The sequence below is a fragment of the Helobdella robusta genome (genome assembly GCF_000326865.2).
Source record: "Helobdella robusta unplaced genomic scaffold HELROscaffold_11, whole genome shotgun sequence".
NCBI classification, from domain to species: Eukaryota; Metazoa; Annelida; class Clitellata; order Rhynchobdellida; family Glossiphoniidae; genus Helobdella; species Helobdella robusta.
The window spans coordinates 1,781,879-1,798,254 of NW_008703617.1; the positions used below are offsets into that span (position 1 = coordinate 1,781,879).

Here is a 16,376-nt window from a genome sequence, read left to right on the forward strand (position 1 = left end):
GTATCGTTTGAAGCTGTTGTGTTTATCTATCATGAATTACGAACCTACGGAATATCGATAACATGACAATTGTGCAAGCTACACCAGTTTACTCAACTACAAACAAGAGAAGATTCAACGTCACAGGCTTTAACTCGTTAACGAAACTTTCACAAAAAATCACTCTAGTAATAATCGTAGGTGACCTACAAAGGCTATAAACAGATGAGTAATACATAATGTCACAGATACTTTAGGCGTAAAGTTCGGTTAGTTCTATAGTTCAATTTTTAAACAAAAATTTTTAAACAAAAATTTCATGACGTGGATATTGCGTAACAACGCACATCCATATGCACATCACAAACTGTATAAACGCATATTTTCTAACAATATTAGCTTAAATTCTAAATAAATTTCAATATTTATAGATTTAAAGGTTAATTTAGTAAACTTTTAATAAAATTCAACCAATCAATTAAATAAATTTTCGGTTTAAAACGCAGTGCATGCAACTGAAATTAATATAAAATTAACAATCGGATTAATTTGATGTATGTAAATGTATGAGAACTATCTATACCAACACACGCGTCGGAAAAATTTCATCAATATTTTTAACAAATTAATTTTTAACATATTTATTATATATATATATATATATATATATATATATATATATATGCGTGTGTGTATGTATAGTTTTCAGAATAAAAATAATTCACAAATAATTTGTAATTCCTGAAAAGACCCCGTATGTGTGCAAGTATGTATGCACGTCCGCGTGTGCATTAAATTTTAAATTCCAATCAAATATTAAGTCTATTAAATGAAAAAGGTACAAACGATACAAACTATGTTTAAATATTACAACTAGAAAAGTGTTTCAAACTACCGAGAAAAACCAATGAAAAAAACTTGGTGGCTTAGTATAATAGCCCGCTGTCAAAGAAATTTTAGCGCATATAAAGACGTTTTAATAATTATAACTTATATTATATAAGTAATAAATTTTAGTCTATTAATATAATTGTACAGGCCCTTGAAGACGGTGGGCTAGGAAGGTCGTTTGGCATGGGCCTAAGAGTTTCACAGGGCCTCAAAAACAGACCCCTGGATGACTCCCGCAAGCCCTGAATGGGTATATCTTCATATTACACATGCTACATTATAATTAAATGTAATGTTATACTATTATTTTGTTACAAAAAAAGTAAAAAAGAAAGTAGTTTGTGGATATTAGCAAAAAGATAGAAATAAATTTTAAAACGTTAGAGATATCACCTTTATCTTTATCAACATTTTCATCTTCATCGTCCTCATCACCTTCAGCATCACACTCATTATCATAATCATCTATATGATCACCATCATCATCACAAAATTCATTATCATTTTCGTTTAATTTACTAGTATTAAGATTACTAAGATATGTGATTATATAAAAATGCATAAATTTTTACTTTGTAATGTGTTACGCTTCAACAATAGATAAACTTAACTAAGAATAAAAAGCTAGTTAAGTCATATATATATATATATGTATATATTATAAAAATCACAGCATGTTCCGCGTTAGTTAGCTTCATGTTTAATTTTTCTCTTTTTCCAAAGGTAGGATCGATCGTAAACCCTTGTCAAGTTTCTTGAGTTCAAAAAAAAAATTCAACGTCCAGTTGGAATCCCTGAATTGCTTAATGTCCAACAACGTGCAGATGTAATCCTCCCTACTTATAAATTTAGGAACAGAGGAATCGCCGATGGTGACGATACGCAAAAGTGTCACATTACACAATGTTGAAGATCGCAATAACCAACTAAATGACCGTCAAGTATTCATATTAAACAAAGAATTAACATTGTAGAGACACGGAATATATGTACTTGGGCATTCGGCCACTTAATAATACATTATCTACGAACCGAAGATAGTATAGGAATACCGGAAAAAGCTTTTCTGTTCTATCAAGCTTATATGTCCTATCACGCTTAAAATAATTCTATCAAGCTTATATGTCCTATCACGCTTAAAATAAATAAAAATTTTGGTTTTGAACTCAAGAAACTTGACAATGATTTACGATCTACCGTTAGAAAAATCGAAAAACTAAAAAGGAAGCTAACAAACGCGGAACATGCTGTGATTTTCACCAATAATTGCATTTTTGACAGTGTTAATCCAATATATATATATATATATATATATATATATATATATATATATATATATAATATTTATATAAAGAGAGTACACATTACATATCTATTCCAATTAAAAACGGTGTATGGATAGATCGAAGTAATATTAATACTAGCATTCAAAAGAACTATCACAACGCTACCACAATTAATTAATTAATTAATTAATTAATGTAATTTGTGGATTACAGATCTTACGCATAATCCATTTGAAAGTAATGAAAATGTAAAAATTTAAATTAAAGAAATCTAAACGAAACTACAATCACTAATATTAACATATATGTACGTTTGCATGTACGTCTGCTTGTGTGTGTACGTTCGTACGTACATATGTATGCATTTTGTTGGCAGCTATATATACCATTATTATTATTATTATTATTATCATTGACAGTATTTTTATCATTAACTGTATAGATTTTACTATTTTATATAACTTATTATAACGCAATATATTATCATCCACATTTATAATGAATAAAACGAAACGACAATAACGCTATTAGCAATAAAAGTCAATCAATCATTCAATCAATATTTCATACATCCATTTAATCAATCATTCATCTATTCATCCATCTATTCATTCATTCATTCATTCATTCAATCACTTAAAAAACCAAAGCCATAAACCACTAATAACATTTTATTATCGCTGATATTGTAGCTATACACGCTAATGAAAAAACCTCCTTATATCAATATCAATACAGGTATCAGAGATTTTCACATTAAATTTTGATATCATGCATATCTAAATAAGATATATTAACTATCATCTTCATTATTATTATTATTATTATCATCATCGTCGTCATATATATTAGCATTTTACCTACCTCATCATCATGATCCTCATCATCATCAGCGCTTTCTTACAATAAGTCAAAATGATCTGCTACATATAACTTCAAATAAAAATGAAAACACACACGCGCGTCAGCATACGCACATACATACATACACAAACACGTACACACACGCGCGCGCGCACGCGCACACACACATACACATACATACGCATACAGACCAAAACGAAAAATAGAAACATTGTAAATTAAGGTAGAGGAAGGTCGAAGATGTGCGTGCGTGAACAGGTGTTAGAGAGACGAATATTGCTTTTCGGACGCTGTTTAGTCAGAACGAGCACCAGACAATCTTCAAACCAATCAATCAACCAACCAATCAACTAACCTACCATCCAACCAACCAACCAATCAACCAACCAACCAATCAACTAACCTACCATCCAATCAATCAACCATCCAATCAATCAACCAACCAATCAACCAACCAACCAATCAACCAACCAACCAACCAGCCAATTTGTTAACCAATCAATCATATATCAGCCACTTACATGGGAAGCAATCCTCTTAATAATCAACCAACCAATCAATCAATTAATCATTCAACTAATCAATCAACCAAATAATACTAACAACAACAACAACAACAACAGATAATAATGATGATAGTTATACATTCTGAAGGAATAATAATAAAATCAAATAATATCAACCAGTATTAAATAAATATTCAGCAGTGTTTCAGATGGTAACAAATATATTAACAACAATAATAATAACAACAACGACAATAATTTTTGTAACTACATCGATAATAATGATTAATGTTAGAGTAATTTTCATGAAGATACATCAAAAGTGTATATATATATACACTTGTGTGTGTGTGTGTGTGTGTGTGTGCGTGTTGCTCTATTGCTTATTTATAAATACATGTTATTAATTAGTTAGTACTGTTAACATTGTTCATCCCGTTCATATCACGCTGTTAAATATGTGTGTGTGTCTCTGTGTGTGTGTATGTGTGTGTGATGAGTATGCATAAGTGTGCGTCAGTGTGTGCGTGTATGTATGTATGTATATAAATGTTTATCATAAATCAGCATAGAGTTCGGTGCATTGAAATTTAAGAAGATTAAACATTGTTTCATATCAATCATCATCTTCCTCATCGCCGCTTAATAGTACATGTACACACACACACACGCACACACACACGCGCACACACACACGCACACACACACACGCACACACACACGCGCGCTTACACACACACGCACACACACAATTATAAATAATCGTGAATAAAAATCATATTACAATTCGTTAACAAGTCAATTGAGTGTAAAATAAGATATGAATAAAAGGTGTTACCTTGAAATCTAGAATCATCATCAGCATCCTTGCTTATGCCACCAATCATCATCATCATTAAATCATCGTCATCATCACCATCATCATCATCACATTATCGTCATCATCACATCATCATCACCATCATAACTGAGTCACCAAAATTTCAAATTTGAATAAATGAAAGGTTTCATTCAAATCAACCATTACATCCATCCACTAGCTAGCTAATATTAATAATGATAATCATAATAATATCAGCAATAACAATAATAATAACAAACGTAATAATAATAATAATAGCGGCCATTTTTAAAAGATTCTACTAAAAACATTTGAAGAAAACGAAACTGAAAGAAAAGAGGTGAAGTGGTAACAAATATTCCAATAACCGAAAATCCTAAAAACCCATCATCTTCATCATCATCTTCACCATCATCTTCATCATCATTTTCTCTACTCTCTTCTCACTCTCACCATTTTTCTCCATAACCTTTTCCACCCACGTACAAAAACCCCACTAAATAAGAGAGAAAGAGAGAGAGAGAGAGAGAGAGAGAGAAGATATGATGAAATGAAACAACATTAAAAAAAATTAGGTTGAAAAAAAGAATAATGTAAAACCAAAAAGGAATAATAAATATAGAGAAAGAATTGAAAAAGAAAGAGAGAGAAAGAGAGAGAGAGAGAGAGAGAGAGAGAGAGCCTAGACGGACAAGGAGACGTAGCTGTTGTACTGAGCGATATTACGCTTGAGGATATCAGAGCACGGGCCGAGAACTCTCTCGAACCTCGATCTATCCATCTTCACACACTTGAGGGGGCCATGAGCCACAACAGTAGCCGCACGGGGTCTATCCAATAACAGGGCTATTTCACCTGCGTGGGCAAGAATAATAATAATAATAATAATAATAATAATAATAATAACAATAATAATAACAATAATAAAAAGATCTAACTGACCGAAGTAATCAGACGGACCGAGCTGTCCAACTTCCACGGGTTCTTCATTTTCTGCCCTCTTCTGAAGAACCGTTGCTGCACCCTATGTGATGACGACGACGATGATGATAGTAATCGTGATGATGATAGTGGTAGTGATGATGATAGTGGTGGTGATGATAGTGGTGATGATGATGATAGTGGTGATAATGATTGTGGTGACGATGATATCAAAGATTGCAGCGATAATGGTGCTTATTAGTCAGTAGTTTTTGTCTACTCTGTATAAAAATAGATATTGACTCTTTAGTTAGAAAGCCAATTATCATCTCCATCATCATCATTATCATCATAATGATAAATCATCATCATCCTGACCCCCATCATCATCATAATCATGACTAACCTCGACGATGATGAAGAAATCATCACCAGCATCGCCCTGCCTAACGATGACGGCACCATCTTCGAACTGCACTGGCTCCAAAGCATCTGCCACCGTCAATCTCTCCCACTTGTCCAAGTTTTCTGATTGGTTGGTCAGTTCATTGGGTGAATGAGTGACGGACCGATTGATTGACTGATTGATTGTTTGACTGATTGATTGACTAATTGATTGACTAATTGATTGACGGATTGATTGACGCTTGATCAAATGTTTGGTTGTCAAGGTAGTCGTAAGATTGAATGATCGATCGATTGATTGATAGATAGATAGATAAGTAGATATCCAATTAAAAAATGAACTAGATAAACAAATGAACTCAAGTGTACAAAATGACTACAAACTGACCAAGTATGGAGACCTTACTGAGGAACTCTTCGTACATCTTCCTCTTACGGATTGTACTACCCTGTTGTTTGCACGTGCAACGATTTAAACACACGTACACACACACATATACACGTGCACATATATACACAAACATACAAATACAGCAACGTCATACACGACGCACACCTTACAACTCAACAACTATATAAACTAACACCACACAAAAGCAGCCAGCCAACACCAGCCAGCCAACCAACTAATCAGTCAATCAATCAACAACAATCAAAGAACGAACCATAAGAATCCTTCTATAGCTATCCCTATCAATGCCCCAGAGATTGCAGTCACTTTTTGCCTTGACGGTGGCCGCCCTTGGCGTTCCATAGATCAGAGCAAGTTCTCCGAAACTACCTCCCTCGCCAATCGTACTTATGTAGTCGTTGTTAACGTAGATCTGGTCGATGGGCGGATTTATGTTAATGATATGTGGAGATTGACAGAATCTAAATATAAAAATGAAAACGTAAGCAACATAAATGAACCGACAACGTGACGATGACAGCAGCTAAAATGACAAAACCGAAGCATCAACAACTGAAGCAGCAGCTTCATCAACAGCCAACAGTGCAAACATCAGCAGCAACGAGCAACGGCAAAATCAACTTACATCAACTTCTCCATGATCAATCACATAGAAGTTATCGCCTTCGTCACCTAGAAACAAGATGCAAAAAACTTTTTTAAGCATCTAAAAACAAACATACACAAACAAAGACAGACAATAACAAACAAACAAGCAACGAACGAAAAAACGAACGAACAAACAAGCAAGCAACGAACGAACGAACGAACGAACGAACAAACAAACACCAGATAACCTTGTTGTATGATAATTTCTCCGGCATGTCTGTTCACGGAAAACATGGCATCAAATATGTCACTGTTGTGAGTGAGGTTTGTTAATGTTGTTCGTTGTTAACGCTGTCCTTAATACTGCATTCATCATCATCATCATCATCATCATCATCATCATCATCAAAACATCATCATCATTATCCCCAACCTTCTCTCGGCATCGTCTAAATGGGAGAAGAGAACATTCCTGGCTATTGCTTTTGACAGTGCAGCCATGGTTTTGTAGTCTTTCGGCACTACCTGTTGTTATTATTATTATTATTATTATTATTATACAATATTACATACATACATACAAATAAACAAACAAACACATACAAAAAAACAAGCAGGCATTCATATAAACATACAAACGTATGCACAACACAAGCATGAGAGACAAATAGACAAAGTGGAATAAGGAAAAGGAATAAAACATATCCATTCATTTTTTATCCATCCATCCATCCATTCATTCATCTTTTATCCATCCATCCATTTTTTATTTCTTCACACATCATTTATCCAGCCAGCAATCCATCCGTCTATCCATCATTCATTTCTTCAGCAGAAACACATTCCCTGACAACCAGGATTAAGATAAATTAAAAACATGAAGGAAAGCGTGAATGAGTGAACGAAAAAATGTACAAAAAATACGTATATGCATACAAACATAGACAAAAACATACAAACATACATACAAAACTACACATGTATACACAAATACTACACTAATAGGATGAAAGGAAAAGTATAAGTTTAAAATTTATGGGTTTATCAACATGGCCATCAGACAATCGTCGTCGTCATCATCATTAATTGACAGCTTTCATCATCTTAATCATCAGTATCTCACCCTCATCGTAATCATCATCACTATCACACACACACACACGCACACACATACAAACATACATGCAACTATTAGTGAATATTCCATAATAACACTAACACAATAAGCAACTAATATAATAATAATAACAATCGACCAACGATAATAAAAAAATAACAAAATAAATAAAGATACAAAAATAAATAAATAGCAGAGGTCCAACTTACATCATGCAAGCTACAGCCCATCACAAAAGTTACATGATATGAATATTAATGATATGAATACATATACATATACACACACACACAAACAGACAGACAAACAGACACACACACACACACACACACACACACATATATATATATATATATATATACATGCATATATACATATATATATTTTTTAATGGCAATCTAATTGCTCAATTAAAGACAGCATCTCTTGCAATAGTTTTGACATGGTGTTTCTCAAACAGCATAGTCCTTATCATCATCACTCACACACACACATACATACAATCCTCCTTCTCCTCCTCATCATTATCACTTGTGCCTGCTTTCGCCATCCTCATCAGCTAACAAAGGAACAAATAAGCAGAACTGCATGGCCGAACAATCAACACACTCGATCAATCACTCTTCGTATACTCACTCAGACAAGCAGCTGAAAGACCAACTAACTGACCAATCAACTAACTGACCAATCAACTAACTGATCAACCAACTAACTGACCAATCAATTAACTGACCAATCAACTAATTGATCAACCAACGAACGAATCAATCAATCAATCAATTAACAAATCCATCAACCAACCGACCAGTCAGCCAACCAGCCAGCCAACCAGCCAGCCAACCAGCCAGCCAACCAACCTTCTTGACGTACGAAGCAGCATCCTCTTCAGTGTAGACCTCAGCACTGACTGCCCCCCTCCTACTCCTCTTCTTGGGGGCAGCCGCCTGTGGGGTAGGCGAGGCCTCCCTCTCCTCCTCCTTGACAACAGTGGACGCCCCTGCCACCTCACTCTCCCTTTGGCAGGCCACGTGCTCCTGGATTGTGGGGGAGGGAGGAGAAAATTGATCGCAAAAATGAGTATATGAATAAAAGTAAAAATAAAAAGATAAACAATCTAAATGATGTGCGCGCGCGTGTATACATGTGTGTGTGCGTGTCTGTGTGTGTGCGTGTGTGATTGATAGCAGATTTCCGGACCAACCTCTTTAATAATGATAGTTATAGAGCATTTACAAGGGTCCATATTAAATGAAAGATGAACGAACCAATGCCTACAACTTAACAATATTTATTTAAATTTTGCAAGTTTGTGGAACAACAGATTGATTGTTTGATTAGGTCGGTTAATTATGATAGGTTAAATTGTTTTAAAGGTTTGGTAGTCAGTCAGCCAGCCAGCCACTTAGCTAAACATTGCAATATAACATACACATACATACAAATATTACATAACATCATTTATCAATGATACAGTTTGTTTTTGCCTTTTTTAAGATAATAATCTTTTCTCCTAATTAATCTTTTTTATATTTTTTATCATTTTTTATCTAATTATCATATAATTACAATTAAATAAATCAATTAATATACATTTATAAGTTCAGAATAATAATAATAATAATAATAATAATAATAATAATAATAAAATAATAATAAAATAGAACTGGCAATAAGTAAACAACAACAAAGCATCACTCTCTATGCTAATCAAAACAAACATAGACATGACAAAAACATTAATAACCATAGCAATAATAATAATAACATCATCAACAAACACAAATAACAAAATAATAATAACAACAACAACAGCAACAACAATAATAGTAATAATAATAACAATAATAATAATCTGTATAACGCTCTAGCCACATTTGATTACTCTAGCCACATTTGATCACTCTAGCCACATTTGATCACTCTAGCCACATTTGATCGCAATGGCGTCTAAATTATAAACGCTTTGGCTACACTTCAGACGCTTCGGACGCTCTTGCCACATTTTAAAATTTTTTGCCCCCTGCAATTTTTTTGAATGGTTATACATGCCTCAAATAAGATTATGTATGCCAAGTATACTTTGTATATGCCTATATATATATATATATATATATATATATATATATATATATATATATATATACTATATACATATACATGCTCTGTAATTACATTTCAATTTATAATAATAATAACAATAATGATGATGATGATAATAATAATGATAATGACAAAAATAATTGAATAAAACAAAATAAGTATATCTTACTTCTTTGTTGAGTTTAATATCCATTAAATAATTTATTTAACTACCAAATTAAAAAAATAATTCTAATAAATTAATATACATATACATACATATATATATATATATATACATATATATATATATACATATATATATATATATATATATATATATAACAATAAAAATATTTGGTCTGTTATAATTATCATCCATCCATATGATATATATCCAATGATATCTTATTCCAGATTGTATTCCAATTAATCCATCAGATTTGATTGATTGATTGATTGATTGATTGATTGACTGATTGATTGATTGATAGATAATGTTATTACAAATAAATCAAGTCAAATCAGTAGTAGTAGTGGCGGTAGCAGTACTCGCTTGTTGATATGTAAACATCTGTACTAGAATGAGATGCAAAAGTAACAGTACAAATTAGTAACAATAATATTAGAAGTAGTAGTTAGGTAGTAGTAGCAGCAGCAGTAGTAATAGTATCAGCAGTAACAGCAGTAGTAATAGTAGCAGCAGTAACAGCAGTAGTAATAGTAGCAGCAGTAGTAGTAGTAATAATAGTGGTAGTAAACAGCTTAGTAAAATGTAGAATGTAGCTCTGAAGAGAGGAAATGATGCTATGTAGTAGTAGGTATGTAGTAGTAGCACACATTACATGCCACAACCTTCCTCTCTTCTCACTCTCTACTTGTATAACAACAAATCAAACTAGTGAGGTTATGATTGATGTCTGCATGAGCCTATAATACTTCAAAAAATATGCCACGCAAGGCATGTTTTTACATGCGGGCATACAAACATACATGCATGCATGCATGCATACATACATACATACATACATACATACATACATACATGCATGCATACATACATACATAAATACAAACAAACATGTGTGTTTGTATTGCATGTATGTAATACAAACACACATACATAAATACCTACATGGTGGTATGTTAGGTGTACACTGCATATGTCAATAAGTCAACAACCACCCATTCACTGGTCCATTATTTATCTATTTACCCATTCGTTCATTCAATCGTTAATTCATTCATTCGTTCATTCATTCATACATTAATTTATCCATTCATTCATTCACTCATTTGATAAAGAATGAATTGACGGATGGATGAATGCAATGCACTGAATAAATAAATTCTAAAATATAGATAGATAAAAAGAAAAACTAAATACACCAAGAGAGTTTAATCAAGAACTATCAAATGGACGATTGACTGAAGGAATAAATAAACAAAAGAATGAATGAATAAAAGAATGGAAAGAAAGTTACATACATATGATTGACACAGTTAATGAAAGCTACGTAATTAACCATGATAAATCTGCCAGTATGCTAGCAAGTAAACTTAATACATAAATTACATTAAATTAGATTTCCATTCATTCCCCTTCATTCCTTAATTAATTGATTAATAAATCGATTAATTAATTAATCAATTAATTAATTCATTCATTCATTCATACATACACTAACAACAACACTACACTAGTAACTAAAATACCACTACACTCATTATAAAAATATATCAAAAGTAATTAATAATACTATTGCTACTAATAATACAGCTGCTGCTACAGCTACTACTACTGCTACTACTACAACTGCTACAATCACAAATATTCAACGAGTAACGAGTATTATTGAAATTCTAGTTAGGAATTGTTTAAAGAAATGAAAAAGTTTTAAAAAAATTAGGCAAGAAATACAACCATACCATCTAATAATGATAAATACCAAGCAGTTAATGAGAATTACTACCCCAACGTACTAATACTCCAGAATATGTATATTAAACAGTATAATTCAATTAATATAATTGGTTCAGTAATTTATTAAAATTTATTTATTATCATTATTATTACTATAATTGTTATTATTATTATTATACTTAATAATGTTGTTATTACATAATACCAAAATACTACCAATATCTTTTCCCCATCTGAAAGCCTTCAACTACTAGCACAGTGAAAAATTGAAAACAGCCACATCAATACATCAATATAAATACACATTGTTGTTTGTATGTATGTATGTATGTATGTATGTATGTATGTATGTATGTATGTATGTATGTATGTATGTATGTATGTAATGTATGTATGTATGTATGCATGTATGCATGTATGTATGTATGCATGTGAGTGTGTGAACAGAGTATTTTAATTACAAGCAACCAACACATCTGTTCATGTTGGTTAAGTTTCCACTATCATCTATCTATATTCATCACGAGTGTGTGTGTGTGTGCATGTGCGTGTGCATGTGCGTGCGTGTGTGTGTTTGTATAAACACGCAAATGCATGGGAAAGTACATAATTAATAACTATATGTGGATTTAGATTGCGAGAAATTCCCCGCCTATCGCACACGTGAGGTGTTTAGTTTAGCGTGTATTTAAATGCACTCTGTATTTGAAAAATATTTAAGGAAGTATTGTGATAAATAAATAAATAAATAAAAATAAAAATACAAACTACAAGATAAATAAATAAAAATACATACATACAAACTACAACAACAGCAACAAAAAATAAGAGAGACAACATTAACAACGACGACGAAATAACAAAACGGCAATAACGATGGCGACACTAACTAACCATATGTCACATGTGGGCACACAAGAACACAGTAAAGGCTTAAAAAACTCCTACTAAAATGAATGGCCTAATCCCCATCAATGATGTAAATAAATGTTGTATAAAAATAGAACAGGTATACAGTGAATGAATACATGCATGAACGTATACGAAATCTAATACATATGTCTGTATACATTCGTGTGTATGTATTAGAGAGAATGGCATGGTTTCCATGAGTTTCCCATGAAAATTGTTAAAACTTAATTTTAATGGAAGGGAATTTTAAGGAATAGGAAATCGCTGTTCGGGAATCTGGAATGACGTGCGGAAATGGAAAAAATAGGAAAAATAACGTCTACGTGCTAAGAAATAAGCACATATATATATATATATATGTATATATATATTTAAATATGTATACTCGTATACATGTGATCGACGAATACACAACATAGGCCCACACGTGTGCCTTAACAAAGAAGATAACCACCATGGTATCACGTGAAATCAACAAAGCTATGAAGAAATTCCCTATATGTATATATATATATATATATATATACCCAATATAACCCTGTATAACTCTATATAACTTTATATAACCATATGTAACCATAACTCTATGTAACACTCTATTCTTTAAATAAAGCTGCTCGTCTAGTTGCTCGTGCCTCTTTCTTTTCTCAAATAGCTCCATATTAAGTTTTACTAATTTTCATGGGAATCCCTTGAAATCCCCATGAGATTTGATTAGACTTAATTTTCTGGAATGGAAATTTCAGGGATTAGAGAACATAAAAATTTTTTTATTCATGTTTTATGACTTTTAATAACATTTAAATTTTTACTTTGTTTGGTAAATCGGCTTTTTCAAAAAAATTATATTAAAAATTGTGTTAAAAAAATTTGAAAATGGAAAACGAGAGAGAATGGGAGGTAAAACTCGGGAATGAGTTAAAAGAATAGGGAATGGGAATTTTCGGGAAAGTTGTCATAAATGGGAATTCTAGAGGGATTCGGGAATGAGGAAAAATGGGAGGGAAATTGGAACAAATTTCAATTCCCGCTCATCTCTAGTATGTATGTATGTATGTATGTATGTATGTAAGTAAGTATGTATGTATGTATGTATGTATGTATGTATGTATGTATGTATGTATGTATGTATGTATGTATGTATGTATGTATGTATACAACAACAACAACAACAACACACGTTTAGACGGCATTTTCCCCGAGATCGGGGGTTGCCGTTTGGCTACCTATGATGAAACCGAAATACCCCTCGACTCCATCCACATCTGTCACTCGCCTCAGTATCACGCAACCCCGCTTTCACCCTGTCCTTCTCCACCTGCTCTCTCCATCCCAACCGCGGACGACCCCTTCCTACCACTCCTTCAACCTCGAACTCCAACGCTCGCCTAATCCCGACCCTTTCATCCCTTCTCAACACATGTCCATACCACCGCAATCTCGATCTCCTTATCAATGTCACAATGTCCTCATTCAGTCCCATCATTGACATCAGCTCTGTACTACTCCTCCTATCCTTCACTTTAACCCCACACATCATCCTCACCATAGCTCTTTCAGCCCTCTGCAGTACACTTTCCTCCTCTCTCCTCAACACCCAAGTTTCACCACCATGTATGTATGTATGTATGTATGTATGTATGTATGTATGTATGTATGTGTGTGTATGTATTTATATATGTACACACAAGCACACACACACAAATCCATTTATACATACATACACTTCCATTCATTCATGCAAACATACATATATAAATACATTCGTTAATGTGTAAGCAATATTTTCTAATTTTGCACAGAAAACATCAAAACGAAGAAATAAATTTCTATTAATATAACAAAATCCACCCACGACTTCATCATTACATTAATGACCACGATCAATACAAGGGATAAAAACAACTACATCAACTAACCGGTCAGTTAGGAATCCATAGAACTGACACACACAAACACACACAAACACACACACAGACCTTACACATGCCTGTGTATGAGTGTCTTTACGCTTTTAACAACATCATTTCCAAGATATCACCGAATTTACAATAGGCAGAAAATGTATAGTATGTCTGAAGTGCACATGGTCATGTTACATAATACACCTAGGCATGTTAATGACCTCCATGCTAGTCAGAGTGAGAAAGATATTTTTTATTTCTTGACAAAAACAACATCATAGTCATTTTCAATAGTTACTCATTTTTTTCAATTCTTTACTAATATTTTGATGATACCTATATATTTAAAGACAAATAAATACATGTCAATGTTTTACGTGTAATTTATTTTACATTCCATCAGGGAATTACAAAAATAAAACATAAATTCCACTAAAATAAGAATGATATATAATAATACAATTAAGAATAAGTGATAAAAAAACATACATAACTACAAACCACTACAACATGCGAACAGACAGACACTTAGAAACAATTAATCATCAAAAAACAGCCCTAAGCAAAAATTTAACAGAAAAAAATTGAATTTTTGCATGGAAACAAAAGCAAAGCTGTGAAAAAACTCTCCATGTTAAACAAACCAACAAGAATACAAAATACCAAATAAACGCTCCATACCAATAGAGTAATAACCCCAACACAACAGACAAACCTACATAGACACACATACAAACACACAAACACAAACATACACACAAACACACAGGCAGATAAAAAAAAACACACACACACACGCTTGTACATAAACATAAATTCACATTCTCACTAGTCACCTTGCTTTCCTTAGCTTGGTGCAACAGTTTGAAAAAATTTGGCTGACAAAGACTAATGAACTAAATATACACACACACACCACACACACACACGCACGCACGCACGTATACAAACACGCACACGCACAACAACAACAACAACGTTGATAATAATCAATAGTGATTGTAATTATTATCTACAAAGAAAACAATGTTAATAACACAATTATATAGAAATATCGATATCCATAAAGAGAACTGGTTAGGTTGTGTCACAGCATTGTTTCAGAACAAACATACAAAAATCAATGTGAATATACAAACACACTACGTACGCACCAACACACGCACGCACACATACGAACGCATAACAAATAAATAACTTTAGACATACTGTTAGCCAGCTTGTTTGTTAGATATTATGCTAAAATTCCAAAAAAAATTTCAATTTTTGCAAAATTTTGGCCAGCCATTTTAAAACTTCCACATTCATTCATTCATTCATTCATTCATTCATTCATTCATTCATTCATTCATTCAGTACATACTCTATCCCTGCTCTTAAGAATAAATTATTATTTTATTATTATTATTGTTATTCTATTATTATTATTATTATTATTGTGAAAGAAAATAATATGATGGCAAGCAACCAACAGCAACAACAGCAGCAGCATCTAAATTAGGATGAGAATGGAAGGCATTGCAAGGTAAATAAGCAAAACAACAACATCATCGTGGTCGTCGTCGTCGTCATTATCACTACCATCATCATCTTTAAAAATCAATCATCAACAACAACAACAACAACAGCAACATCTTCAACAACAACATCGTCATCATCATCATCATCGTAATCGTCATCAAAAACAACATCATCATCACCAAACAGTGGGAGATCGTAATTGAACATCCAGGAAGAAGCAATGCAA

At 32.6% G+C, this 16,376-nt stretch overlaps 2 protein-coding genes across 2 annotated transcripts in view; both read right to left on the minus strand.

The window, feature by feature from the left end:
- Positions 1-411: 411 nt before the first annotated feature.
- Positions 412-1,796, minus strand: HELRODRAFT_190161 (hypothetical protein). The gene is made up of 2 exons (XM_009012774.1): positions 617-1,796; positions 412-585 (listed from the first exon to the last, which is right to left on the minus strand). Exon 1 carries the CDS (start codon positions 1,430-1,432, stop codon positions 1,166-1,168), a length of 267 nt encoding a protein of 88 aa, XP_009011022.1. The 5' UTR covers positions 1,433-1,796; the 3' UTR covers positions 412-585; positions 617-1,165.
- Positions 1,797-5,049: 3,253 nt separating this feature from the next.
- The window catches only part of HELRODRAFT_72321 (hypothetical protein), a gene marked incomplete at both ends in the record, with an annotated part of 13,521 nt that continues 2,194 nt past the window's right edge, over positions 5,050-16,376 (minus strand). Inside the window, 9 exons of the mRNA XM_009012775.1 lie at positions 5,050-5,222; positions 5,310-5,391; positions 5,695-5,816; positions 6,082-6,142; positions 6,359-6,517; positions 6,731-6,777; positions 6,942-7,003; positions 7,127-7,218; positions 8,668-8,814. Of these exons, the coding sequence (XP_009011023.1) occupies positions 5,050-5,222; positions 5,310-5,391; positions 5,695-5,816; positions 6,082-6,142; positions 6,359-6,517; positions 6,731-6,777; positions 6,942-7,003; positions 7,127-7,218; positions 8,668-8,814 (945 nt within the window). The remainder of the gene's footprint in view (positions 5,223-5,309; positions 5,392-5,694; positions 5,817-6,081; positions 6,143-6,358; positions 6,518-6,730; positions 6,778-6,941; positions 7,004-7,126; positions 7,219-8,667; positions 8,815-16,376) is intronic.